Source organism: Sphaerodactylus townsendi, linkage group LG01 (assembly GCF_021028975.2).
Source record: "Sphaerodactylus townsendi isolate TG3544 linkage group LG01, MPM_Stown_v2.3, whole genome shotgun sequence".
NCBI classification, from domain to species: domain Eukaryota; kingdom Metazoa; phylum Chordata; class Lepidosauria; order Squamata; family Sphaerodactylidae; genus Sphaerodactylus; species Sphaerodactylus townsendi.
Window position 1 is genome coordinate 27,138,883 of NC_059425.1, and position 27,364 is coordinate 27,166,246.

The window sequence follows — 27,364 nt, forward strand, 5'->3', positions numbered from 1 at the left end:
GCGCCTTTTCTTGAGCGATAGCGAATCGTTTACTATGGAATGGAGAGTGAGCCGATGTCAGATTGAACGGCATAACGGCGCCTGCGCACTCGAGCAGTCCGCGGCCCAGGCGGCAGAGGGGAAGATGGCGGCCGTGGTACAGAATGTGGTGAAGCTGTGAGTGGAACTCTCGCTCTTCTCCCCGTTTTCCCCCTCCGGGTTTGAGTGGTACAGCCCGAACCGCTTGGAAGCGCGCGCGCAGGAAGGCAGTCAGGAAGAGTCTATTCCTCTTTGGGTGGTGGAAGGGCTGAAGGGAGAAAAAAGGAGGGGGAGGATGTTGGATTTTTTCATTGTTTGGTGTTTAAGTTTTTTAATTTAAAGAAAACTGTGGGAGCTTCCATAGGATGTGGGGCGGGCCCCCCCGAAAAAAGCGTCCTCACCACAGAGTTCAAAAAGTGGGGGGAAACAGAGCCGAAAGGTTATTCATAAACTGGCAGGGGGATTGAAAAAGTAGAGGTTTTTATTCTGGAGATGGAGTTGCTAAAAGAGGGGGAAGAAATGGGGAACGATGCCCTAAAATCCCACAGGAAAACGGTAAATGAGGAGAAAAATTATGGCTTCTTTATCGGGGTGGGAAAGGAAAACCTCCCTCACTTTTGAAAAATTAAGTTTGGAAAGAAAGTGGGGAATGAGTAGTTATCCACTATGTCCCAAAGGAAAGTTGGAGAATAAAAGCGAACCCCATAATAAACACCCCAAGGAAGTGGGTGGGGAAAAGTAATGAACGAATAGTACCTCAAATATCCAAAATGGAAAGTATTGGGGGAGGCAGACCCTCTCCTATTGCTTCTGGCATACATTTCTATGAGAGATGGTTTGGACAAAAAGGAGAAACACACATTCTTTTTACTGGCAACAATGTATGCATTTGAAACGTTTATACCAATGCTCTTGACCAAGAAAGATTTCCTAGGCAGCTTATATAGTCAATAAAAATAGGTACTGATCAGTAACGGAAAACCAGGCCATCATAAAACAATAAAACATTCTTAATTGGGATGTCAGTGCAGTCATTGTAAACATAATTAAAAGGTAAGCATCAAAGTTAAAAACAAACAGAAAAGTGAGGCAAAAAATGAATGAGAGAGGTGTTCCCCTGGCTCAGAACAAAGGTTGGAAAGAAAATTAAATTCTCCACTGCCTATATAAAGTCTCAGTAGTCAGGGTTGAATGCAAGGAAAATAAAGAGCACTCTGCTGGTAAGGAGAGAACATGGTGACCCATCTTCCCATAAGTTCTTTTTAGAAAATCAGGGGCTAGAAATAATGCTTTGTAGAAATCAAAAAGATGAGGGTGAGAGGGAGAGTCAGGAGTGTGGAATGATTAGGGACCAAGGGAAGAGACTAGCTCAGATGAAAAAAGAGATGGGTGTGCCACACAGACAATAGACAGAGATTCTCTGGCTTCTGGATTCTCTTACATGTAATTGCAACATATGCTCTATCTGCACTAGAAATGGAAAGATGAAATGAGCCTACAGTGGAACTAGGTCCCAGTGTGGTGAAGCAGAGTCCATTTGCCTTATTATTCAAGGGTTGAAAGGAGGAGGGAAAATGGCTTACATGTGATACCCCCTTTTCAAAACCCAATAGTTGAATGGTTTGTCATTTTGATTTTTATTCTCTAGATTTCATGAACTTGTAAGTGGCAATAGAAAACATTATAAATGAAAGGGGCTTGTTGGTTTAATCATCTGCTTTTTATTTTCCACTCTATTTATTTTTTCTGGCAGAAGAGATCTAAAATTCTTTCTCTTGAGTAAACTGATGTTTATTAGTTTCTATTCCCGCCGCTTCCTTCAGCTACTGTGCACAGCAAGATTTAAACACTGAAATTACTGAAATTATATCGTATTCAACTCATTATATCGTAAGACTTAATTGCTGCTGCATCACAGATTTTTAAAAATGGAAATACAAGCCGTGTCTGTTTCCCCTCTCCCCTTTGTTCTGAAAATTATGCATCCAGAACTATTTCTTATGGAGGTTATTGAATAGGATTAGATTGTATTTAACTTCTGAATCTTAATAGATTGAACTTGAGATACAGTAATGTAAACAGCCTGCCCTACAAATGCATCTGTTCTTTTGAGAATGAAATTCTAAAATTAGACACATAACCAGAATTTTGAGCTTGTACATTTAGAACTGTTGGCTGTAAAAGATGATGAATACATTTTCCTCAGTCTTGGTTGGATTCTTATGCTTGGACTGAGTACCAACAATGATCTGTAGTTTTCTAGAGATTTATTTGTGAAGCAACAGTTTTGTTCTTTGTGGAAAACTTGGAGTTAGCTGCAGTTCTTGAAGGATGATTCGAATATGGATGGGTCTCCTCTAATTCTTTGTTCTCCATCTCCACAGCCTTGGTGAACAGTATTACAAAGACGCAATGGAGCAGTGCCACAACTACAATGCCCGACTGTGTGCTGAGAGGAGTGTTCGGCTGCCATTCTTGGATTCACAGACTGGGGTGGCGCAGAGCAACTGTTACATCTGGATGGAGAAGCGGCACAGGGGGCCAGGTTGGGGGCAGCTGTTCTTTTGCTGTTCTTGGAGCTTCAGATCACAGGGTGGTTTTTTTGTGTGGGGATTGCTTTGCAGGAAGAGTGTTGAATTTTACTTAGGTCTTCTTGGTCCTGACTGAGCATTGCTGCTGTGTCTCTTAACAACTCACATGGGACAGGTAGTCCTTCTCTCCTGTTGAAGCCCTCATATTTATGGGACAAAGTTAGCCATGTGGACAGTGTCACTTTGGTGGGCCTGTGTAGTCCTGTACAGCTTTATGGACCAGCAGTGACCAAGATGAACCACTGGAATGGGAAGTGCTCTGTAGAGCCAGGAAAGAAGAGTTGGTGCTGCTTTTCTGATGTGCCTTTCTGTCTCTTTATTTCCTGGAAGGTTTGGCCTCCGGGCAGCTCTATTCCTACCCTGCTCGCCGCTGGAGAAAAAAACGCCGTGCACACCCTCCTGAGGATCCCAGACTTTCTTTTCCTTCCATTAAACCAGGTATGTGTGTCTCCAAGCCACAAGGGCTTTCCTGTGCTGTCAAATGCAGCGTTCTGGGCTTGAAGAGTGTATCTAGGGTCAACTTGATGAGAGAACTTTGCCTGCCTGGTTAAGATGCTGTAGCGATGGAAGTGTGGATTCAGGAGCATCTCTACAGCATCTGTCATCTTCAGAAACAGGATTCAAGGAATTGTATTTTGAACCTTCAAAGCCTGTAGGTCTTTGCGTCTTGCATATTTCAGTCTCCACCCCTTTATCTTTTCACCAATTGCAAGAACAGTGGAGAAAATTGCATGTTATCTATGCCACAATTTCAAACGCTGGCATGTAAACACTTTAAGTGGTTGCCTCTCACTCTGAAATGTCTTTTCTGAGGTTTATCAAACCTTAGGCATCTGTTAGCAGCAATATAATATTCAGTGCCGTCCAAACAGGCGCATGTATGGTTTTCCAGTTATAGTCAGCATTTTGGCTAGTATGCTGGGAAAACGGTAGGCTGCTATCCTTTTTCCTGACCTGTTAAGAATATAAGAATTGCCTTGGGGAATCAAGCCAAATGTCCTTCTTCTCCTTCTTCTCCAGAGCAGCAGTGGCATAGTGGCTAAGAGCAGGTGCACTCTGATCTGGAGGAACCGGGTTTGATTCCCAGCTCTGCCATTTGAGTTGTGGAGGCTTATCTGGGGAATTCAGACTAGCCTGTGCATTCCCACACACGCTAGCTGGGTGACCTTGAGCTAGTCACAGCTTTTCGGAGCTCTCTCAGCCCTACCTACCTCACAGGGTGTTTGTTGTGAGGGGGGAAGGGCAAGGAGATTGTCAGCCCCTTTGAGTCTCCTACAGGAGAGAAAGAGGGCATATAAATCCAAACTCCTTCGTTGTTTCTAACAGTGGACATTGCCAGTGTGGTGCCTTTGGGAAGTCCTTAAGCAAAGTATGCTGATTGTTGCTTCTGAACATCATACAGTTATAACAAATAACTTGATGTTGAACAAGCGGGAATTTTAAAATTTTGCATGTGCCATAGTTTAAACAAGCTTATTGCATTCTGAGTTTTCTCAGGATTGTACCACAATGTTTGAAACTGGCAGTGAATAATAAAGATAGCCAAGGATTTGGTCAGTTGGCGGACATGCAGATCCTGTGGACTAATCACATATTATCTTTTGGTTTAGTGGTCTACTGTTCTAGGAAACAAGATACTACTGCATAAGTGACAACTTGCTTTTGGTTTTTTTGTTTGTTAGTGAGCTTAAGAATGAGGATTTGCAGCTGTCAGGGCAGGCATACCAAAGCTTCTCCTTCAAACATCTCCGAACAGGAGGTATTTGCCTAGTGCCTACTTTGCACAGCTTCATTTAAAAAGTCACATTTGTTTTTTAGTAGTTGATGTTAGTTTTATTTCTGTTTTTAATTTCTTGAACCATTTTGAAACCACAGACCAACTTTGGTGTTCCAGGATTTATTTATTTAACTTCTACTCCACCTTTCTCCCCAGTGGGGTCCCAAAGGGCCATTGTCTTCCTCCCCATTCTATCACAATTCTGTGAGATAGGTCAGGCTGTGACTGGCTCAGGATCACCCAGCGGCTTCCATGGCACAAGTGGGAATTTGAACCTGGGCCTCCCAGATACTAGTCCAGTGGTGGCGAACCTACGGCACTCCAGATGTTCATGGACTACAATTCCCATCAGCCCCTGCCAGCATGGCCAATGCCATGCTGGCAGGGGCTGATGGGAATTGTAGTCCGTGAACATCTGGAGTGCTATAGGTTCGCCACCACTGGACTAGTCTGACATGCTTAACCATTATATTGCATTTGCTCTCAGTAAAAGTCAGTGAGAAGGACTATTCAGTTAAACATTCACATTTATAGAAATCTTGTATAGCTTTGTTTAAAATGATAATTTTTGAAAAGGTCATTTAACTGAAAGTTCATTTTATTATTTCATAACATCGTCTTTATAAATGGTTTGGTAATTAGCATTAATATCAAGCTGTTTGTGAGTGAAGGATTTTTAAAAACACTTAGTGATATTTATGGATAATGAATTAACAATAACAGTAACAACACATTATGGAGGAAAGATTAAACATAACAATAACAGAAACCAATGGTGTTCCAAAATTGACATATTTGTATTAGTAAGCATTGGTTCTAATGATATTAATCTAATAATATTTGGTTATTTTTATTTTATTAGTTTTAAAATGCTGCCCCACACCTCTCGGTCTCTCAATTTTTTGACTGGTCAAATGTCTAGCCCTACCAGGAGCCATATCTCTTTTTTCCTTCTTCAAGCTCACATACCTTATAGTTTATCTTCAAAGGTCTTAGGGTCACTGTAGGTCCTCTGGGGATGGAGGTTCCTCTTATAATCCCTCCACATCATGTGATTGTTCTGACCTTAAGTCTACTAGTTCTAATAGCCTTCAGGTATTATTCTTAGAGCTTAATGTAACCAGACCCTTGATGTGTTAAGGCGTCGGCGTCCAACTCTGGCTCTTCATGAGTTCATGGACTACAATTCCCATCAGCCCCTTGGCCATGCCGGCAGTGGCTGATGGGAATTGTAGTCCATGAACATCTGAAGTCCCAGAGTTGGATACCCCTGTGTTAAGGCATGTTTGCAGAAATGCTGACAGTGCTCATCAGATATGAACAGTCAGCTTCTTGGAAAAACCACCTGACTGCCACTTCTATTCTTTAGCATGTAGCTGAAGGGAAATATATTCTAGGTCATGCCCTCCACATAGGTCCAGGGTTAGTGAGGCAATCAGGTTTTTGGCCATCGTTCAGTGTTACTTTGCTGTGCACTCTAGAGCAGTCTCCTCTATGACAGACGTGGATTCCTTCATGAGAAAAATAGTAGAAACGATTTCTTGAAGGCAGAAGGCTTGAAACTCACTCCTCAAGTGTAATCATTTAGCTCAGTTCTCAACCTTTCCAGCATGATGACCCACATGCAATAAAACAACACAAGTGTGGTGACCCACTTTTACAGTCACTGCATGTTGGCGTTGAGACCCACAGATTGGGGAAGTGATGCTGGAAAGTCCCTTGTAGGGTTTTCAAGACAATAGCTGAATGGAGGTGAATTGCCATTGCCTGCCCCTGTGAAGCAACCCTGGACTTCCTTGGTTGTCTCTCATCCAAATACTAACTACAGCCGAACCTGCTAATCTTCTGAGATCTGTCTAGATCGGGCAGGCCTGGGCCATCTAAGTCAGAGAAATGCTGCTTCAGCTCAGTCTGTTTCCTCTCCTGTGTTTTGAGATTCTCAAACATTTTCTACAAAAGCAACCAAGAGTAGTGACACCTGGAAGACTTAACAGGTTTATTGTGGCAGAAGCTTTTGTGCCTTTGATAGGTGCGCAGAGTATCTTTCTCATTTGGCATGTATCATGTACACCAGTGGAAAGGAAATAAAGGCTGTGGAAAAGGGCTCTTGTGATATTTCGAGGCTCAGTTTTAACCACCTTCCTAACTTTTGCTGTACTAATGGAACAGCTGCATAAATTAGCACAGGAAGATGAGGGTGCTCCTAATTACTGCTGTTATGAATGGATGCTACTCTCATCATGCATACATTTGAGCTTTGTGCGGAAATGTCACAGACCTCTTGCATTTCATAAGCTTTTTGCTCCGCTGTTTACAACTCCTTTCTTTCTGCTTCCGCATGTATGTCTGTACGTGCTAATGGAGAGTAGCACTTCCTGTCTCTGATGAAGGAGCCTTTTGGCCTGCGAAAGCTCCTGTTAGCTTTTAAGGTGCCACAGGGTTCTGTTCTTGCTGCAGTAGGCTAAAGTGGTTGCTGCTGTGGGACTTCTCTTTTGCAGACACTGAGCAGACCCTAAAGAAAGATGGTCTGATCTCTCAGGACGGCAGCAGCCTGGAAGCGCTCCTGAGGACAGACCCTCTTGAGAAACGCAGCCAGCCTGACCCTCGGACTGATGAAGACAGCCTTGGCGAATTCCCCATTGCCAACAGCCGTGCTCGTAAGGTAGGGCAGAGAGAAGGCAGTCTCTCGTCTTTTTCAAGAGGGTGCTTCATGGTAAAATGCATAAAGCTCCTTTGCTAAAATGCAGCTTAAATTTACTTCTCTGTTTCATTGTTGGGGTGGCAAAAGGGAGAGAATGTCACCTGGAAGAAGGTGATCGAGTAGTATGTCTCCTGATTCCTGCTGTCTGAACTGTTTCTAATTCATGTTTTTGTCGCCTTTTTTAATCTCAAGTTTCCATATTTTCCTGGGCAGTGGGAAAACTCCTGGGATTCCCTAATACTTAAAAAAAGTTGGGAATCTGGGTTACGTGGGGCTTTCCCTCTTGCAGGGAATGGGGAGTGCTGGATGCATCCCATGTGGTGGATTAATTTTTCTTTTATACATGTAAATAAACAGCTCAGAGATCTTCCATTCATTGTGGGTTTCCTGTTTTACAAAGCACATTCATGCATCCAACCTTAGGCTAGACAGAGGACGTTCTTCCAGCCTGAGGAATCATCCTCCGATTTAGATGGCTTTTATGCTGGAAGAAAGCTTCAGATGTTGGTCAGTGAAATGGCAGGCAGAATTCTTCTTCTTCTTCTTCTTCTTCTTCTTCTTCTTCTTCTTCTTCTTCTTCTTCTTCTTCTTCTTCTTCTTCTTCTTCTTCTTCTTCTTCTTCTTCTTCCTCCTCCTCCTCCTCCTCCTCCTCCTCCTCCTCCTCCTCCTCCTCCTCCTCCTCCTCCTCCTCCTCCTCCTCCTCCTCCTCTTCTTCCTCTGCACATTTTGAGTGTTTCTATTCACATACTTTCAAAATCACTGCATACCAAAAGTTCCCCTTCTAAGATGACTTCTCTTGATTTTCTATGGATAGTTTGAGTTCATTCTCCTTTGTCAAAAATATTTTCATAGCTGAAAAGAGGGCAGTCCAGTTGTAACCACGAAAATCTGGCAGGCTTCACTTTCTCAAGGACTGTTTCCAAGTGACCAAACTTAAAAAAAAAAATTATGGCCACTAATCCATGTTCCTGAAAAATTCAGCTCTTTTCCATTTCTCTGGTTTCCCATAGACTTGCTGCTTGTGAACTCTGCTGTTAGTATATGATTGGATTAATAGTTTCAGTCATGCTAGCATATTGTTGTCATGCTGTCACAAAATTCTGCATTTGTTCCATATGATCACATGGAAGGAGGAACACCTAACCCTGCCTGCAAATTCTGTTTCCAAGACCTTCATTTTCTTCTCGAATTGTCCTTTCCCATTGTGCCTCCTCCTCCCCATTCTCCTTGAAGCCTTCAGCTGTCTTCTGCTCCTTTTTTGTTTCCTCCTTTTACTGCAAACTGTCTTTTTGGCTTGGAGATACTTCTTTCATAACCAGGGTGGAATTTAATGTGAAATGTAAACCAATCTACTTTGCGAAAATCACTCCGGGAAAGGGGGGAGGTGACTATCTGGTTTTCATCATCATTTTTGGCGTGTTGAACTGGTAAATCTTGTAACACTGTTGGCCAGCTCCCAGCACTGACTTCAATAGCCTAGTAAGGCAGCTGAAAAAGAATGCTTGTAGTTTGTTTCTAAACTCCAAGAAGGCAGAGAAGTGCAAGAGAAATGCTTCCTTTTTGAGGGCTGTATATACGTCAGCCCTTGTTGAACTATGAATTGAGGGTATCAGATGTCTGTTTGCCAGTCCTGTATGTTTTCTTTTCTTAAGTGGCTTATTCATGCATATGTAACTTGGCTGCAGTGTTAAACGTGCGTGGGAAAATGTTGCTTGCTTCAGTTTAGATACTTAGGGTGGAGTTAATTTCAGTGCACACCCAGAACAGGCGGAACTTACCAGATGGAGCCCTAAGGAGGAACTGTGCAGGTGGTCTGCTACATGGGATCCATTTGCTGGACTTTGATAGTGAACAGCTGCTGTTGCTCCTGGGAAGAGGGCTCAACATGCATGCCCTGCAGCCCCCTGTTATATTTAATATAGGAGTGAATCTGTGAAATCTTTTAATTGTGGAGGAATTGCAAAGGCCACAGTAATGCAGCATTATTTTTGTTTATGCCAAGTTGATTGACAGCCCTATCCTATGTCAGTTACCCTTATCCTAAGCCCACTGATTACAAATGGCTTAAACTGGAGCAACTCTGCCTAGGAGAGCTGTGTGGATCCTTTGCACTCACTGCATTTGTAATGATTTTAGCTGCAGTTAAAATCAAGGTCAGACCAGGGGTGCCTCTGAAGGGATGCCTCTTGAATCAAATCCAAAGATATCTTCTGTTAGTTTTCTATTTGCCTCCTCTATGCTAATCTCTGCTTCTCTGCTCTAGCGCATCCTGGAACCAGATGATTTCTTGGATGATCTGGATGACGAGGACTATGAAGAAGACACGCCAAAACGCAGAGGCAAAGGCAAGGCAAAGGTACAGACAGTGCAACAGAGCTTGGGAGCCTTCTGTGTCTCCTGTGCCGCTGGTGGATGAGGGTAACCCCAAGCGGCTTACTGCTTTGCCCCCTTGCTCCAAGGTCAGGTTTTGCCGGGGCTTATCCCTGCTTTCTGTCCCAGGCCCACCCATCCGTTCTTTGGTAATGTGTTTTTGTCAGAGCTCTTGCTCGGTTGCAACTTCATTGCAAGCGTGGCTTGTTGCCCTCCCCCAGACTAACTGTTCTGATCCAGGCAGAATAGATGAAGTGTGCCAGTGGTTTGATCTGTGGCATACCCCTGTAGTAACACCACCCAGTTGGGATGGGCTGTGGGAGGCAGAATGCATTCTCCATGGCTGATCTCAGGCAAGGACTTCAAGGTGTGCAGCCAGAAGTGATCTCAGTAGACCCCATGTACTAGAATACCTGGCGACTTTTGTTGGGTGTGAGTGACATCATTCTTTTTCCCAGGCAGGAAGAATTCTGGCAGGCTACCTTTAAATGTTCCTCAAGTTGAGGATTTTAAAAAATGCCCTAAACAGGAAGATGTGGTAATAGTTGTCTTCCAGGAGGCTTAAAATTCTTTAAAACTTAAAATTCGTTCCAATCATGTGCCACTGGGGGGCAGTAATGAACTGTCATTTCTCATGCAGTCTTGTTGGCAGCTGTTTGACGGGAGCCCCACTATCTGCTTCCTGCCTGATTCCAGTAATGATGATATATTTGGAAAATATGTTATATATATGCGTGTGTGCGTGCGTGTCTGTTTATGAAGCAAAATTCTTAGCAGTGATGACTATCATTGTTGCTTATTCCAGAGAAGGTGATACGCTTGGATTTATTTTAACTTAATTGATAGTCTGTTTTTCTCACAGAGACTTGTTGAATTACATTATTTAAATGCATTGAAGCAGAATAATAATACAATAACCACAATAAAAACGGATTACAAAAATTAGGAGAACATTCAATAAAGCATAGCGATACAAATAGTAACTTAGCACGCTGTCTTTAAAATATTTAAAATATAAAATATTTCTCCATACTGGGTAATCAGTTAGAATTATGGCAAGAAATTGTGGTGGTTTCAGTTTGTGGGTCTGCCTCATGTGGCTGAATAGTTCACTTGGGTCACTTGCTACTTATATTACTGATGCCATACTTATCACAACATATGTATTATCGTGAATAAAGCATTTACCTTGGTATTTTTACATGGGGCTGGAGACATATCTCAGTTTCTTGAGTCTGCAAGAGCTTGTTCTCCCCCTCAGCCATCTTCTGTTTTATTTATTACAGTCTTGTCTTTCTTCCATTATGGTGGTCTCAGGAAGCCTCCCAGCCAGGCACTGGTGAGACCTGGTCCTGTCTGCTTAATTTAGTTTTAGCAAGATTGCTGTCTCCTGTGCTCTCTGGCTATACCTTGGGCCTAGAATGTCACATGGCTGCTAAAATGGCTGTGCTTTTCTCATTTTCTGGTTTTCTAGGGCAAAGGAGTTGGGGGTGCCCGGAAAAAAATCGATGCAGCCGTTTTGGAAGACAGAGACAAACCTTATGCCTGTGATAGTGAGTATAAAGGCGTAAAAACGTTGCAGGGAGGGGAGCTACCATGAGTGCACATTAAAAGAAAGGACAGTGCTGTTGTGGGCTGAAGTGTTAGGGGTGAATGACGTGTGTTGTCTCTTTTTATAAAAATGCTTTGGAAGTGCTAGAGGAGCTTCCTGCTCTGTCTTGGCTGTCTCCTGAGGTTGCAAGGAGCCGCTTTATTGTGAGAAACTGAAATGATGACTTCTCTTTGCCCAGTGTAGGAGGATACAAGCTTTTCAATCTCACAGAGCTCTTGTTTTGCCTTCTGAAGAGTTCTGTGGAAATGGAAATGCTTGCACATTCCTTCTCTCAGCCTAAGTCAACTGCTGCCAAGTAAGAAGATTTGGCAGCTTCTTCATTTCCTTAGGGTCAACAGTACTGTCAACCCTGACTTGCAGTGGATCCTGGAGTCTTTCCCAGCCTTGAGATTCTTTAACTGGAGATGCTGGGGATCAAATCTATGGTCATGTTTCTGAGAATCAGGTCCTATACTACAGAGCCTACATCCCTTCCTCCTTTGCTGGCAGAACCCAGGGTGGAGTATGCATACTCACAGCACAGAAGGGGTAACTGCTTTGTCTGGGTCGGGTCTGCAACCTGTGGCTCTCCAGATGTTCATGAACTACAATTCCCATCAGCTCCTGCCAGCATGGTAAATTGGATTTGTAGTCCATGAACAACTGGAGAGCCGCAAGTTGCAGACCCCTGGTCTGGGTATTACTTTACTAATACTCCATCTCACTTAATAGGCCTCCGTTGTAAGAAGACAAGCTCTGTATGGCTGCCTTCTCTAACTGTATATTACTTGACTCTTCCATTCCCTGTGTACCATTTTGGAAATGAATGCCCATGCAGTCCTGGCTATTATTGTGGTGGGTGGGGGAACTGAGAAGAATTTTAACTAAATTCCAAAGAATGAGTTTTTGAAATTACTTTTCTTTCTCTCCTCCTTTACTGTCCTGTACAAATTTATATTCCCCCTTTAATTTAAAAATAACACCAGTTAGCATTTTCTTTTCTCCTTTTTAATTGCTCTATATAGCTTACTGTGTGCATGTGTGTGACCTATAGAGTGTTTTCACCTTTCTCTCATTATTCTCTTTCTGTATTTCAGATAGTTACAAACAAAAGCATACCTCGAAACCTCCTGACCGAGGTAGTCCATTCTCTCTGTCTGCTATTTTATTTCTTCCTGACTTTGTTCTCCTGAAATGTTAGTTTTAAAAACTCTCTTTAAAAAGTGGGTATATTTTGATGCAGGGCACCAAAAACCCCTTCCTCTTGTGATGTGCTTTTTGGATTTTTTGTGTGTGTGTGTGTCTGGGGGGAGTTGTTTTTGAGTGGGTCTTGTATATCGGGTTTGTAGGACGCATCAGAACTTGTTTGGAGTCACAATTTCTTATAAATGTGGTAGAGAGGTTGGGAGTTCAAATTTGTGCTTGACTGGAGAGAACAAATTCTGTGTGCGTGAGGGTTGTAGGGAAATGTACCGGGTTTTTATAAGTCACGTGCTTATATCCCAAAGTGAGATCTATTTATTGCTGTTGCATCCCACTTTTCAGTCAAATGTTCTCTCCAAGGTGATTACAGCTGTTAAAATTCAACACACAATGCCAAGGTGGGTGTTGCACATAAACAAAAACAAGGTAGAGGTCCTGCTTTTCCCAAAATAGAAACAAAGACTCACAATGGAAAAGGTGCAGCGGGAGTGGATGGAGATCCATTAAGAGCAGTGTTCAGCACTTAATTTTTTGGTGCCCATTTTAAAGCTTGTTGAAGCGTGGCAGAATGAATCATAGAATCATAGAGTTGGAAGAGACCACAAGGGCCATCAAGTCCAACCCCCTGCAGTGCAGGAACACATAATCAAAGCTCTCCTGACAAATGAATTAACATTGGCTAATGTTATTACTCTGTTTCTGGAATGATGTGGCCCACTGATGTTCCTCTGGAGGGCTGCAGAATGAAGAGAGCCACCTTCAGTGGGAGGATGACTCACTGTTAAAACTTAGACCCAGTCAGAGCCAGGCTGAGCATTCCCTGCAGATAGTCTTTCTGGGGTGGAGATGGTAGAGCTGCCCAGCAGCCTTAGCTCCTCCAGCCAGGGAAAGGAGCTAGAGTGGTTTCCCTTTCCTCCTTGCTGTGCCACTCTTTCTGGGAGGGTGGAAATGCAAACTCTCAGTGGCTCTCGGGCTTCTGGCCAGTGAAGGGGGCTAGAGTGCCCTTCCCCTCATTAGAGCAATCACAGAAACATGATGTAGTTCTTCATATTCGGGTTCTGAGGTTAGAAAGCATTTTCCTTCCCATCAGGGTAACCTTTCCGTTCTTATGAGGCATCATGGTTGTCATAGCAGCCTGACAAGTAATTTTGTAGATTTATTAGATGACAAGTTTTTAGATGGGCACCGTGTAATGGTTAAAATGTCAGGTTCACACTGGGGAGGCCTGGATCTAAATCCCTGTACAATTCACAGGGTTACCTTAGGCCAATCTTTCTTGAGCTACTCTGTCACAGGGTGGTTGTCAGGATAAAATGAAGTTTAGGAGGGAGATGGGCTTGGAGGAAGGATATGATAAAATGTTACAAGCCTAATCTTCCTGCCTACGTGTGCCTATTTAACCATTTCTGGTCTGAAACAGTTCTGTCAATGTTGGTCTCCTCGAGGCAGTTCTGACTTGGTGCAGGTGACCAAGCGAATGGTGGCTGACAAGTTCTGCATGGCTGTTTGGTTGGTACTTGTAGAGTTGCCCCAGCTATGTTTTCTTGGGAAGATTATTCATGGGATACTGCTTGGGGGTATGGCTGATGTAATTGGGGTCAAGAAAGAACCTTTCTCTTGAGTAGTTGATTAGTTGGGATTGGGGGGGAGAGGCTTCTGCATTGTACGAGTTGGCTTGCTTGCTGTGGTTATCTGAAGCTACTAGTTCTGCAACCAGCTTTTTGTGATGTACCTGCTGTGTTTGTGGCATGCTATGATTAGCGTTGCCAGCTGCCTGGAGGAAAACATGTCCCGCCCCTTTAATGGAGACTTAATGGGATGTTGTTTACCTGGTGGTTTGATTTCCCTGCATGCCATGAAGAGCTTCAGTTGCAAAGGCCCATAATGTTTTTTTCCCCAGGCATGTTGGCAACTTTAGCTATGCTTGATGGATGAGGAATGGTTGGAGAAGGCTAATTTTTTTCCTTGCCCCAGGTAGCTGTTCTAATATTAGCCATGCCCTGGCTGGCTAGGAACAGAAGAGTGGGAGTCAAAAACGTTTTTAAATGGAGATAGATTACAGGCATGTGTCGTTGAAACATGTAAACTGTTAAGCCAGGTCAGAATTGACTCGCTTCAGATCAGACTTGTGCAGTATGAAGCACGTTTGGTTGATTTGTGCCGCAAGTCTGTGCTTGCTCCTTTCTCTGCCGGCTCAAACAAGAACTTCTCACTTTCCACTGCCCAGCATGGCATGAACAACCCCCTACTTTTTCCTATTAGCAACAATCCAGTTTCTCCACGTATTTAGCAGGGTACAAATGTCCTGTGGCGCAGAATGGTAAGCTGCAGTCAAGGTCCTGCTCACAACCTGGGTTTCATCGTGACAGAAGTCAATTTAAGGTAGCCGGCTCAAGGTTGACTCAGTCCTCCATTCTTCCAAGGTTGCTGGGTTAAAACATAGACAACTGGGGAAGGCAATGGCAAACCATCCCATGAGCAAAGTCTGCCTAGTAAACATTGTGTGTGACATCACTCCATGGGTCAGCAATTACCCAGTGTTTGCACAGGGGACTGACTATCTTTACCTTTTAGCCCAATGGTAAAACCAAGCATGAAGAAGTCAAAGAAACATGCAGAAGGAAGAGTGAAATTTTTAGGAGTGTCCATTGTAAATTTCTCTGCTTCCAGCTGCTGACAGGTGTAAGTTGTCAGTTTAGTCAGTACCCATTTATCGAGTCTCCCATAGTGCAATTTATCTGTCTTAAGCCAGGGTGGGGGATGGGGGGCTTGCTGCCCTTCAGCCAGGATGCATCTGGAATGCATAGGAAGCTTCCGTTTCTGTCCACAGCCAGGGTAATGTATTAACACAGCCTTGGAGTCCAAAAGGCCTTGGAACTTAACATACTCTGTTAATTATAGGCCAAAGCATGAGTCTTCAGTTTTTCTCTGCCCTTTATGGTGACCCCTTTCAGCTCTTTTCATTGCTACCAAGGCCTATGGCCATAATCTTGATCGGTGGCATTTTTTAGCTCAAAGGGTGCCTCAGAAGTACAAACTTAACAAGAAATAGACCATAGTTTGTATAGTTTGGTCTTGTCTCAAACAGTTTAAACACAAAGCTATGCCAAAACTCAGGATGTTTTCTACCATTTTCACCAGTAAGGTCAGTTTTTAAAACATTTCCTCCAAATATTTTAATAGTATTAATACAAATATTGTTGGAAAATTTAGACTAGGAGAACGAAATTAAGCAGGAAAGAGACTTATAGAATTCTGCAAAGACAACAAGTTTATAATGAACACATATTTCTAACACCTAAATAGACAACTGTATATGTGGACATCACCACACGGCCAATACAAAAATCAAATACATTATATAATCAAAAGTAGAAGATGGAGAAGTTCTGTTCTCTCTACTAAAACAAGACCGGGAGCTGATTGTGGGACAGACCATGAATTGCTGATTGCAGAAAATAAGAAAATCTGAAGAAAAACACTGAAATACTCAGTGTGCCAACATACAATCTAAGCATCCTTTCTGAAGAGTTTAAAGACCATGTAAAGACTGATTAGCATTACTAAGTTCAAGTGTATGGGAACTCAAAGAACTATGGGTTGAAACCAGAGATATTTATTAAGGGAGAATGCACAAAGACTATTCTTGTAGCCAAAAGAAATGAAAAGCCTCAATGGATAATTAAACTGTTCAAATAGCTGAAGATTGATGGCAAGCAGAAGTGAAAAGTGACAGAAATAGTTCCTAACAATTTGGCCACATTTGTGATAGGCATGTTCAGAGGCATGTTATGGTAAGATGTGCCATGGAGAGAAACACCTGTTACCGTGACATGCCTCTGAAGATGCCAGCCACAGATGCGTGCAAAATGTTAAGGAGCTAAAACTGCCAGAATCATTGTTCAATAATAATGTTGGTCTAGTAATGTGTCTTTGCCTTCTTCAGGAATCAAAACAATGTTAGCCCCTTTCTAAGAGTCTGGGACCTTTCTTCCCTGTAAAATCGAGTTCATTACATTTTGTAAAGGTTGTAAAATCTCTGCTTTGAAACTTTTTTTGTTAAGCACTTGAAAAGTCATCTGGACCAGGAACCTTTTCTGGTTTCATTTTTAAAAATTGCATCTGACACCTCCTTTGTTGTAATAACATTGTTCATAATACAGCTCTGTTCAGCTGTAATCCTGGGTAAATGACACTTACTGATATATTCCTCTGATTTGCAGATTGAAGGATAATGCTGTTTCACTTAGCTAATATAATTCTGGACTCTTTGTTTAGTTTAGTCTCTTTGTTCTCTGGCATCACATTCCACAAGACATTTTATGTATTACTAATCCTTTACATGTTTGTTGATCCTCCTAAAGGGGTTGGATCCTGTTGTCTGTCACTGGAAGGCACTGGTTTTTCCTGTGTTGCCCCCCCCCCCCCCGGTTCATTCCAGTCCTTTCTGATCTGCAGACTGTTTATTCCCAGGATCACAGACCTGTGTAGCCTAGTAGCTGCATAGTTTGGAGGCTGCAATGGGAAGGGAGGGGGTGAAATCTCCCTCTCCCATCAGCAAACCAGCATGGGTGAAACAGGCGGACAGGGCATTTTCATCTCATTTCCCATTGCAAACTCCCTACTTCCATTGCTATTAGACCACATGGGTTCTGTAATCTCAGCAATAAACGTTCCCAGGGTGCGGAAGGGCTACTGGAGGGAGGGCAGCACAGGGAAGGTCCATGATGCACAGTCCAGGGATCAAGGAATCCGCCAGAATTTGCTGTTCTGTACTGTAAATGGGGGTGGGTATTCAAGAGTTAATTTCCCACCCTTAATTGCTTGCAGCCTCCCTTCTGCTAGTGTCCCATGGTGGTGTGGATCAGCTATGGGTCTCAGCAGGCTTCAGGTTTTCCTCAGCATTTTGAGCCCACACAACAGCACACTCCAGCTATATCTGGGTTAGCCTCAGAAGTAGTTGAGCTGATGTGCTTGGCACGTGCTTTCTCCACCACTACCCAGAAGTAATCAAACAATCTCCTAGGGGTCTGGCAGGAGGGCTCCTTCTGAGTGGTGTGGCTTACTGAAAGGAGAGGTACTGGAGCTCAGAAATCTGTGGATAGATGCCCCTTGATTCTAGATGTGTGTAGGCTGACTGTAGATACCTGGCAGTGGGTGGCTGGCTTGGTTCTAAGAGGCTCTGACACTGCTTTGGGAATGGGACAAGATTCCCCCCTCCCACTGCACCTTAACAAGAGCTCATTTGGCGCTGAAACGGTTTCCTGTTTCTCCTTTCCTGCTTCTTCCAAATATGCTTCTCCCACTCAGACTAAGCCTTTTGAGAAGCAAAGAGAACAACAGAGAAGGGAGCCAGCCCCCCCCCCCCTAATCAGCTGTGTTTATAATAGCCTTAAGAGAGTCATAACTTTTTTTTTTGGCAAATTAGCTTTCCAGTTGTGGAAAAACACTTGCGGCAGGGCTTAATGGACTTTAGAAAGGATTTGTTTCTTTCCCTTGCAGTTGATCTCTCCTTTGCTTAAGAGGAAAGTGCTGGGGAAGAGGGTGGTCCCCTCTGAGCATGGACTGCCTGTATGTTTCTGAGTTCCTGGCAGTTTCCAGATTTGGGACATGCTGCTAGTTTTTCAGTAGTGGTCCAATTTGGGTTTCTGAGCTGGTAGTAGAGGTGTATTGCTTGTCCCTGTCCCAAGAGGATGTGTACCTTCTGTGTTGGGGGTCCAAGCAACGGGTCCCCAGGTAATTTTTATCTTGAGTGCAGGGAAATAACTGGAGATATAGGGAGCGTGAGTCAGATGCAGAGCTGTTTTGGGCAGCTATGATGGATGCGTGATCATATAGGGCACTTTCGCACATGCAGAATAATGCACTTCCAATCCACTTTCAGTGCACTTTGCTGCTGGATTTTACTGTGCGAAATAGCAAAATCCACTTGCAAACAATTGTGAAAGTGTATTGAAAGTGGCTTGAAATTATTCTACATGTGCCATAGAAAAGCCGTATCCTGAGATCAGAGTACACTGTTGAAATAACTTTAGAATTGTGTAGACCGTTGAATATCCGCTCAGCATTTTCCGTCTGTGGGCACAAGTCGTGTTTTTCCAAACTTCTTTCCAGAGGTCTGGAACCATTGTGTTATTTATTTATTTTTAAAGTAAACCATCTGTTTCCAATGTGTGTGGCTTTGTGGTATCCAGTTTGCTCTTTACAAGGAAGGAGCCAGAAGACACGGGGGAAAGGGGTTATGAAGTGGTAAACTAGGTACTGGTTATAAGTATGTTGTTATATATAGTGGGTGGCAGTAAGAAAATACTGCGTGCCTCTAGAAAACTGAATGTTATTTTTGCCACCCTTTTGACAGGGGCTTGGGGTTTATGCAGTCATAGGAAACTACCACTTTTCATTAGCAGTTTTTGGTGGGTATCACATTTGGAAAGGTACCAGTGCGTTGTGGATGAGTTCTGTTGACAGAGAGGGGATGGAGATACCCTCTTGGCTGCTGGGGCTACTCAGCCTGTGTCTTTGTGTTTCCTTAACATTTCTTCCTGACCAGTCTGCGGGAAGCGTTACAAGAACCGGCCTGGGCTGAGCTATCACTACGCGCACTCCCACCTGGCTGAAGAAGAAGGGGAGGACAAGGAAGACTCACAGCCCCCCACGCCTGTCTCTCAGAGGCCCGAGGAGCAAAAAAGTGAGGCTCTTCTCCTTCTGGGGCTCTTAATGAGAAGTTCATTCTTTTGTAGCAGCTTTTCCCACACTCTGGCTTAATCTCAGCTAGAGATGCTGATGCTGATATTCAGTTAGGGTTAGAAGTTCTGATGCAAGATTGGAGTGCCTCTGTGCATGTGCTGGGTGCCTTTCATGGACTGAAACAAACTTTGCATCTCTGATTAGGAAAACTGTCTTGAAGGTTAGAGGGTGCACCTTCCTGGCAAGTCTGAGTCTCCATGGTCTTTCATTTTGGAATTTAAGCATCGTACATTTCACCTTGCTGTGCTGTGTGGTGCACAGATACAACACTGTATACACCAGTGTCATAGTCAGGTCCATGATGCAGGGGTGCTGGACCAGGACCCAGAAGATCTGGATGCATATCCCCACTCAATGAAATTTAATGGGTGAACCTAAGGCAAGTTCCTCTCAGTCTGGCTCACCTCATACTGTGGTTGTGAAGAGTAAACAGGGAAGGGAGAAACAGGTATCCTGCCCTGAACTCCTTGGAGGAAGGGTGGAGTAAAGATGTGTGAACTTGGACTGAGTTACTGGGCCTTTCTTGAGCTAGACCTTCAGATAGTGGCAGTGCTCTCTCACTGTAAATCTACAGTTCTCCAGGTAGTCATTGTCAGGATGACTGGTGAGTGTAGAAGAGCCAGCCAGCAAGATGAAGAGACACTGGAGAAGCAGAGGTGGAGAACTCACATGCAAGCTATTTGCAAAACTGGGATGGAGGTTGTTTCTGTGGCCCTATCTGTATAGATCTGGATCTGGGCAGGGAATAGTGGTGTTGCTTACCTCGACTCACCTGGCCATCGCAAATGTCTTCTTTTCCAGCAGCCAAGAAGGGCCCTGATGGTCTGGCCTTGCCCAACAATTACTGCGATTTCTGCCTGGGAGACTCCAAGATCAATAAGAAAACAGGGCAACCGGAGGAGCTGGTTTCATGTTCTGACTGCGGGCGATCAGGTGCGTGGGTGCAGAGTGGAGGAAACCAGATCCTGAACGAGGTGGCACTATTCTGCCTTTGGTTTTTCTTTGTGAAATATTGCCCTCATCACCTGTCTCTTTGGGTTGGCGATTGTGAGGATTACTTCTGAATTTTCCCTTTTCGATGGATCTGCCTATTTGGGAATATGCCGTACGAAACAAAAAAGTCTTCACCTGCTGGTGAAAGATACCAATAGGAGGCAGATGAATCTCCATGGGGAGGGAATTCCATGTTTTTGGGGCCACAATGGAGAAGGCCCTTTCTCAAGTCGCCATGCATCTATCCTCAAATGGTGGTGGTGACTGAAACAGAGCCTCTGAGGATGACAGAAGTGAGACTGCTGTAAGGATAAAATGGGCTAATCCTCAGCAGAGTATTCTGTCCTGATCTCCTTTGAGGCAGGATGGGGGGGTATAAATTTGCGGTAGAGCAGGGGTGTTCAACTCTGGCCCTCCAGATATTCATGCCCTACGATTCCCATCAGCCCCTGCCAGCATTATGCTGGCTGAGGCTGACGGGAATTGTAGTCCATCGACACCTGGAGGGCCAGAGTTGGACACCCCTGCTGTAGAGCAAGGTCTCTCTTCATTGTTTCATTTACCAACCCAGAGGTGTGTCCTGATGCTGGTGCCACTGTCCTTCTCCCCACCAGGCCATCCTTCCTGCTTACAGTTCACTCCAGTCATGATGGCGGCAGTGAAGACCTACCGCTGGCAGTGCATCGAGTGCAAATGTTGCAACATCTGTGGGACCTCAGAGAATGATGTGAGTGCCACCGCCACCCTCTAGACGGGGTGGATCTTGTTCCTTGTCTTCTTTGTGGCACAGCATTTCTTTTGTTGCCTCTTCCTCCTTCCAGCCATCAAGCTGTCTCTCTTCCCTTTTCATTCCCTCTTTAATTTTGGCTTCTTCAAGCTTTCATTGCAACATGGCCAGTATCATGAGGGTTCAAGCCAACAAGTTGTAGTGGATGGGAGCAGGTGGACTCTAATCTGTAGAACCAGGTTTGATTCCCTACTCCTTCACACAAGCAGCAGACTCTTATCTGGTGAATCAGATTTGTTTCCTCACTCCTACATTTCTGCTGGGTGACTCTGGGTTAATTACAGTTCTTTCTGAACTCTCTCAGCCTTTCCTACCTCACAAGGTATCTATTGAGGGAATTGGAAGGGAAAGGAGTTTGTAAGCCACCTTGAGTCTCCTTACAGGAGAGAGAGGGAGGGAGAGTATAAATCCAAACACCTCTTCTTCTGCTTCTTCTTCAATATCCTTCCCCCAATTCCCACATAATTGAACTTTGGTCTCCCCAAAATTAAAGATAGGAAAGTCTCACTTTCACTTGTGTTGAATGTAGCTTGCAAAGATTTTCAAACTGTTTGAGGATTCAAGGAACTAACCCCCTCCCCATATGACAAATATGATGAATTGCAGTTGTGGGGGCATGATACTTAGAGATCTGGGAGCAGTTTAGACCTGGCAAGCATATCCTTTCTACTATTGTGTTCATTTGTGCTGAGCTTCGTTTGTTCAGTTTCTGATGGTTCACTGGCCCTTTCTTGGGCAGTCGAGATGATTTGGGCTAAGAGAGCCACTCTGCTGGGTCCTTGAGTACAAACAGTTGGCTAGTAGCATCTTTTTTATTCTGTACAGTGGAATGAAAAGGTGTCAGTTTCTGTTCAGCTCCAGGCAAAGAAAAAGAAAGTTATTCATATTTTTTAAAAAAATAGTCTTGGGAGGGGTGTGAATTGGCCCTCACCCACTTCGGCGCAGAGATCATCAAACTTGGTTTGTGCCTTTTAACTTTAAAGGAGGGTTGACCATCACAGGATGCTGAATTTTGCCTGAGATCATAGAGCTGGAAGAGATCGCAAGGGCCATCAAGTCCACCCCTCTGCCATGTAGAAATACATTTGAAGAGGATTAATGATAAAGGGGATTAATGCACATTTTCTATTGTATCTTCCTCCCTCCAGGACCAGCTACTGTTCTGTGACGATTGTGATCGTGGCTATCACATGTATTGCCTAACCCCACCCATGTCAGAGCCTCCTGAAGGTGAGTGTTGTTGTCCCCCTCCCCCCTCCGTCTTGTTCCTGAATGGTAACTGTCCTTTTATGTACCAATACTGAAGGATTTTCATTCTCAATCAGATTGGAACATTTCCCCCAGGCTTTCAATCTTGCTTTGTGAAGGTGCAATTAGGAGATCACATTAAGTACCAGATGCTGGCTGTACCTGGCAGCAGGTGGACTGCTGACTCACTTCCTGCATACCTGCTGACTTAGGGTTTTAAAAGGATGTTTCTAGCAATAGACTTGAGGCCAGAGGTTGTAGGGTAGTTCTGTGTTGGGTTAATCTAAAATTGTCTGTTAATTTTCACAGTTGGATCACAGTTCAATCTTTTTGTTGTTGTTTTTTGCTGGACTGGAGGGTTTTTCTTTCTGTAACGGCTCTGCTTCAGTCCTGCCAGCGACTTCTACATTGCATAACTTCCATTAAAACCTCGAAATGAAGGCCTGCCACAATGGCAGAGCACTCATTTCGCATGCACAAGGCCCCTGGTTCAAGCAACATGTTCTTCTTTTCCAAAGAACTCCAGCTGAGAGAAAGCATTCTGTGTCCCAAGAGCTGCTGCCAGTCCGAAGAGGTAGAATTGATCTAGGCTTGGAATAAAAGCGCTTGCGTAACTTTCACATGCCTGAGCAACTATGTAATCATCTGTGTGCTACTGGCGACCTTAACCAGGCTGTTCCATCATTAAATAGTAATGACATGAGTGCATGACCTTGCGTGGCTGCCCCCGGCCCCGGAGTGTCCTTCTGGAGGCTCGCAACAGTGGGCACCTGAGCATTTTCAGAATTTGTCGCAGGACTTCCATGTTTGGTTATTAATAGCTAAGGTTAAGTCAGTCTGGCGTTAACGTTTTATTTTTACTGCACAACGTCTTAAGCCGTAGCAATGTGCTCTTGAGTGGATAGATCTATAAATAAATCCTGCTGTGCACGGGAGAATGCCTGAGTGGACCTGTACTACTTCTGAGGAACTCAGAGCCATGTATACAAGATCCTGTCACTTTATCTTTCCATGAGACTGAAACTTGGTAACGAATCCAAACTCTGCAGTCTGTGTACTACACTACACTGGGTGTCAGGATGAAAAGCTCACATGGCATCCCATACTCCGGTGCTATAGGAGTGTGGTGTAGATGGTTGGACTAGAACCCTGTCTCAAATTTCCACCCTGCCATGGAAGCTTACTAGATGACTTTGGTCCAGTCATACACACTCAGCCTTAACCTACCTCACAGTTTGTTGTGAGGGTTAAATGCAGGAGAAGGGAATAATGTAAGCTGCTTTGAATCCCTGTCACGGAGAAAGATGGGGTATAAATGAAGTAGACAAACGACTGGCATTCTTGACTGACTGCTTCTTTCCAGAAAACAGCTGCATTTTAGCAATACCTGTTTTGGAAACTGTTTGCCTCTGCTGACATGGCTGTGTTATGTGTCCCCACCTCATTGATTTCTGCAGGGAGCTGGAGCTGTCATTTGTGTCTGGACTTGCTGAAGGAAAAGGCCTCCATCTATCAGAACCAAAACTCTTCCTGATGGGTGTCGGAACAGCAGAGAAGAAAGGGGGCTCCGAAGAGGAACCTTTGGCTGTTTGCTGCATTACAGGGGCTCTTTTTCCTTTCATGGTTTACTCTTTCTTCTACCACCCTTTTGCTCTTGGTCGGCGTCTCCTGCACCAGTTGGATCGGGCCCCTCACTGGCTCTCGCTGTTGTTCTCTCCACCGTGGTTTGAACCTCACTCGCTTAGCAGTTGCCCTGGGGAGTGAAGGGTCTTACCCCCTGTCCTCCTGAGACCTCTGCCCACCTGGAGGTTTCAGGCACATGCCCTGAGGCGACGCAGGGAGCGATCCCGGTTCTCATCCCTGGCTGAGGATCATCATATCTGCAGCTTTAATGCTAGGAGGAAAGCTTCTTAAAGTGACCTGGACAGGAAGCCGTGCTTCGCTTGCTGGCAGAAGGGAAGGACCGCCTCCTCACCTCACTAACATTGTGCTATTGAATTGAGAGTTGATCCCTAGGCATCTGCCTCTGCAGGTCAGGAAGGCAAGTGGAAAAGGAGAGTGCTTTGAATGCGCTTTCCCCCTTTTCTCTGCTTTTTCTTTTCCTGCATTCGAACACAACCCATTTGCCTGGAAAAACCTACAGGGAGAAGAAGTTGCCAGCCCTTTTGTCATCTGTTCTCCCACTTCCTGAAAGAAGTGGTATTATTGCTGGTGTAACGCAAGAGGAACAGGATGCCCAGTCAAGAGCCGCCTGCTAGGCCGTGAAACCAGCAGAGGTTCCCGACTTGGCTCAGGCAGGTGTGGCTCCATCTACCTATCTGGAGAAGATCTCCTTAGGTTTACTCCTGACTTAGTGGAGATCGGAGGTTGCCCAAAGAATCCCTGTTGAAGCAAAATCATGTTCATGTTTCTAACAAACATGTAGGATTGTGTGTTTGACTCAGGGCTGTCTTCTGGTGTAGTGGGATCGGAGGGAAGCCCCCCTTTTCCTTGGAGCAGAGAAATGGTCTCTGGGCTTTCCTCACTCCACCTCAGCAAGCCCCAGATGCATGGGATGTTGATCACAGCCCCAAGCAGGCATATTTGTGTAGCAGTGGATTTTAGTACATTTTAATCCTTGGGGTGTCTTTCCGGTGTCTCGCCAGCATGATAGATCTCCCACATGCACACCCCATTCTTCTGGTTTTGGGACTGTCTGCTGGACAGTCAGTTCGTTGTTTGGCTGGTAAAAGCAAAGGACTTCTTGGGCTGGTAGCTCATTGCCTCGAGGAGTGGGGCTTGTTTAACGGAGCTCAGCCCTTCAGCTTAACAGCGGATGCCTGCAGTGTTCGTCCCAAGACCGTCCACCGCCCCCCGATGCGTTGCGTGCCTCTCTGGGAGTGTGGGCTGCAAGTGTCGGGCTGCCTGCCGGGGTTCCCCTTTTGTCTAAGCCTTACTTGACGTCTGTTTGCCACATCCTGGTTCCCCCACATTGTACATGCGTGGTGTCTTCTTTCAACCCATGCTGCTTTTCGCTAAGAACCCAGTGGGGGTTTGTGTGCTGTCTGGCCTGCCAGACCTGATGTTTGGAAGCATCTTTCTGGGAGCGAAACTGTCTCGCTTCTGTCACCCTCTTTGCCTTTTGTGTCCCTTCCTGGGAGGAATCAATCCCATAAGTGACATTTCCGAAGCTCTTCTCGAAGCCCCAGCATTATCATTGGCTCTGTTAATGGGAGTTTTCTCCGTTCAACCTGGGTTGTGGTAGAGAGCAGAGGAAGGGAGCGCCTCTGAAACCGGGTGGTGTGTAATAGTGTACTAACACATGTGCCTGTTTTTTTTCTAAAATTGACTTCAAACCTACCTCCAAAGCCCCCTTTTGCATTTTCCCATGTGCTCTCAAAAAGCGTTTGAATCCTTCTCTGCCCACAGTCTCCATTTTCCTGCAGAAGGCAGCGTGGGATGGCTCAGGGCTGTATGTCAAAGTGGGAGGGGGTGGTGATTTTGCCTCACTGGGCCGTGAGTGCAAATCTAGCCTGCAGTGGGTTTGGCTTCACATGAAAGCCCAACTTGCTACCCTGCCGGTTAGGTTGGTGTCTGACCGGACAAGATTTGGCCTCTTAGGGATAGCTGTGTGGGAAAGGGGTAAACGGAACGAAAGCTTGTTAGCCCTCCTACCCTGGTTGCTGTGCAGGGTCTTCTTCTTCAGGTGGGTTAGAGGCTTTCAGGTTTATAAGGCCCTGCGAACTCAGAGTTTATGTGAAACGTGAAGAAGGACCTCTCTGTTGGTGTCATTGTGCACTTACGCTCCTAGATCCCCTCAGGGCCCCACCTCCCACAGAGAAGCATCACCCCCCCACCTCCTCCCACACACTTTCCTAAATCTTGCACTTTTTTTCTCCCTTAATTGGGTGGGGGAGGGAGGGCGGATTGGGGGGGCGGTGGAGGGGGAGGGTTTTGGCCGTTAAGAATCTCGGCTAAGTCGCATTGGGGAAATTGCTGTCCCAATCCTAGCTGGGGCACGTCTTCGCTCAAAGCATCACACACCGTGTCTTAAATTCACTACCGTAATAAAACACCAAAATGGCTTGTTTTCAGACCTCTGTTTTATTGTAGTTTCTCGTCTTTTGGGTGGGTGGTAGTGGAGTAATAGGTTGTGGGTGGGGGCAAGTTGTTGTTGTTGTTTTTTAAAAAGCTATGTGAAACCCCCACTGCATTGTGGGAATTCCATGCTCAGGTCAATTCTGTCGTTGTGGGGGAGGGACGGAATAGAAAAGCGTAGCCTGGATTCATACATTGGTCGTCTTCAATGCTTTTGTATTCTGAGGTGAGAAGGAAGAAGGGGCGCCCGCCTCTGTTTCTCTTCCCTGCGTTGCTTCTGTTCCTTGGGCATTTGCAAAAAGACTTCCGGCTTCTTTTTAAATGCATCCAAGGGCTGGAAGGTAGGCTACAATACCTCAACACTGTGCTTTTGTGGTGTCCCTAAGTCGGTTCTGTAGAGTCCCTTGCGCGCCTGGGCTGCCCTTCCTTCTCCCTGCTTCCGCTCCCCATCCATCCTGTCTCCAGCTTAGCATTGAGTTGGTGGCTGTGTTTCTTCTTGTCCCCAAATGTTGCAGATGATTTTGTGTGGGAATTCGTTTTCTGTTGTTGCTCTTTTGCTTTTTAATTCTCTTGAGAGTCGCCCACCCGCCATTTTTTTTTTAATTAGCAGGTTAAGTTGAAGTGTATTTGGCTCTTTTATTTTAAGGTACTGTAATAGGCATTAGTGAATAAATATCATTTTTACACAGGTGGTGTCTCTTATTTATCTCCCAACGATTCAGTGCTGTGGCTCGCACCCAGAAGTTAAGCTGGGCCAGCTTTGGCCAGAATTTGCACGGAAGGCCTCCAAGAAATACCAGGGTCATGACGTGGAGGCAGGCAACGGCAAACCACCTCTATTACTCCCTTGCCTTGAAAACTCCACCAGGGGTTGCCACAAGTCAGATATGACTTGACAGTAAAAAAAAATGTCACCTGAGATCATCTTTTCTTGTCCAGGCCCCTTTCCAGTTGTACTTCTCTGGTAAATGACTCAGGGTATACTGGGGTTCATTCGTCTTTCTCTTTTAGCATTCTTAACCATAGGATCACATCTAGTAATTTTCTAAGTTTACTGAAATCAGCTTTCTTAAAGTCTAGAATGCATGGCTGACTATGCTTGGCATACCCTTTCCAGTGTATAACAAATTGCAGGAGAACTTGGTCACTCCCACCTAAGGATCCTACCACTTTCACCCCATTAACCACGTCATTGTTGGTTCGGAGCAGCTGTAAAAATAGCCAGTCCCCTTGTTGCCTTTTCCACCTTCTGGACCATGAA

The 27,364-nt window shown here is 44.8% G+C and overlaps 1 protein-coding gene across 2 annotated transcripts; it reads left to right on the forward strand.

Moving 5' to 3' along the window:
• DPF2 (double PHD fingers 2) lies at window positions 1-26,792 on the forward strand. Of its 2 annotated transcripts, XM_048515335.1 has the most exons (12): window positions 1-156; window positions 2,403-2,563; window positions 2,940-3,047; window positions 6,885-7,048; window positions 9,351-9,443; window positions 10,932-11,010; window positions 12,146-12,187; window positions 18,802-18,939; window positions 19,800-19,931; window positions 20,606-20,718; window positions 21,927-22,008; window positions 23,484-26,792. In XM_048515335.1, exons 1-12 carry the CDS (start codon window positions 35-37, stop codon window positions 23,558-23,560), a joined length of 1,311 nt encoding a protein of 436 aa, XP_048371292.1. In that variant the 5' UTR covers window positions 1-34; the 3' UTR covers window positions 23,561-26,792. The 2 variants fall into 2 exon arrangements, with proteins under 2 accessions (XP_048371292.1, XP_048371300.1); XM_048515343.1 differs by lacking the exon at window positions 12,146-12,187.
• Window positions 26,793-27,364: the final 572 nt, after the last annotated feature.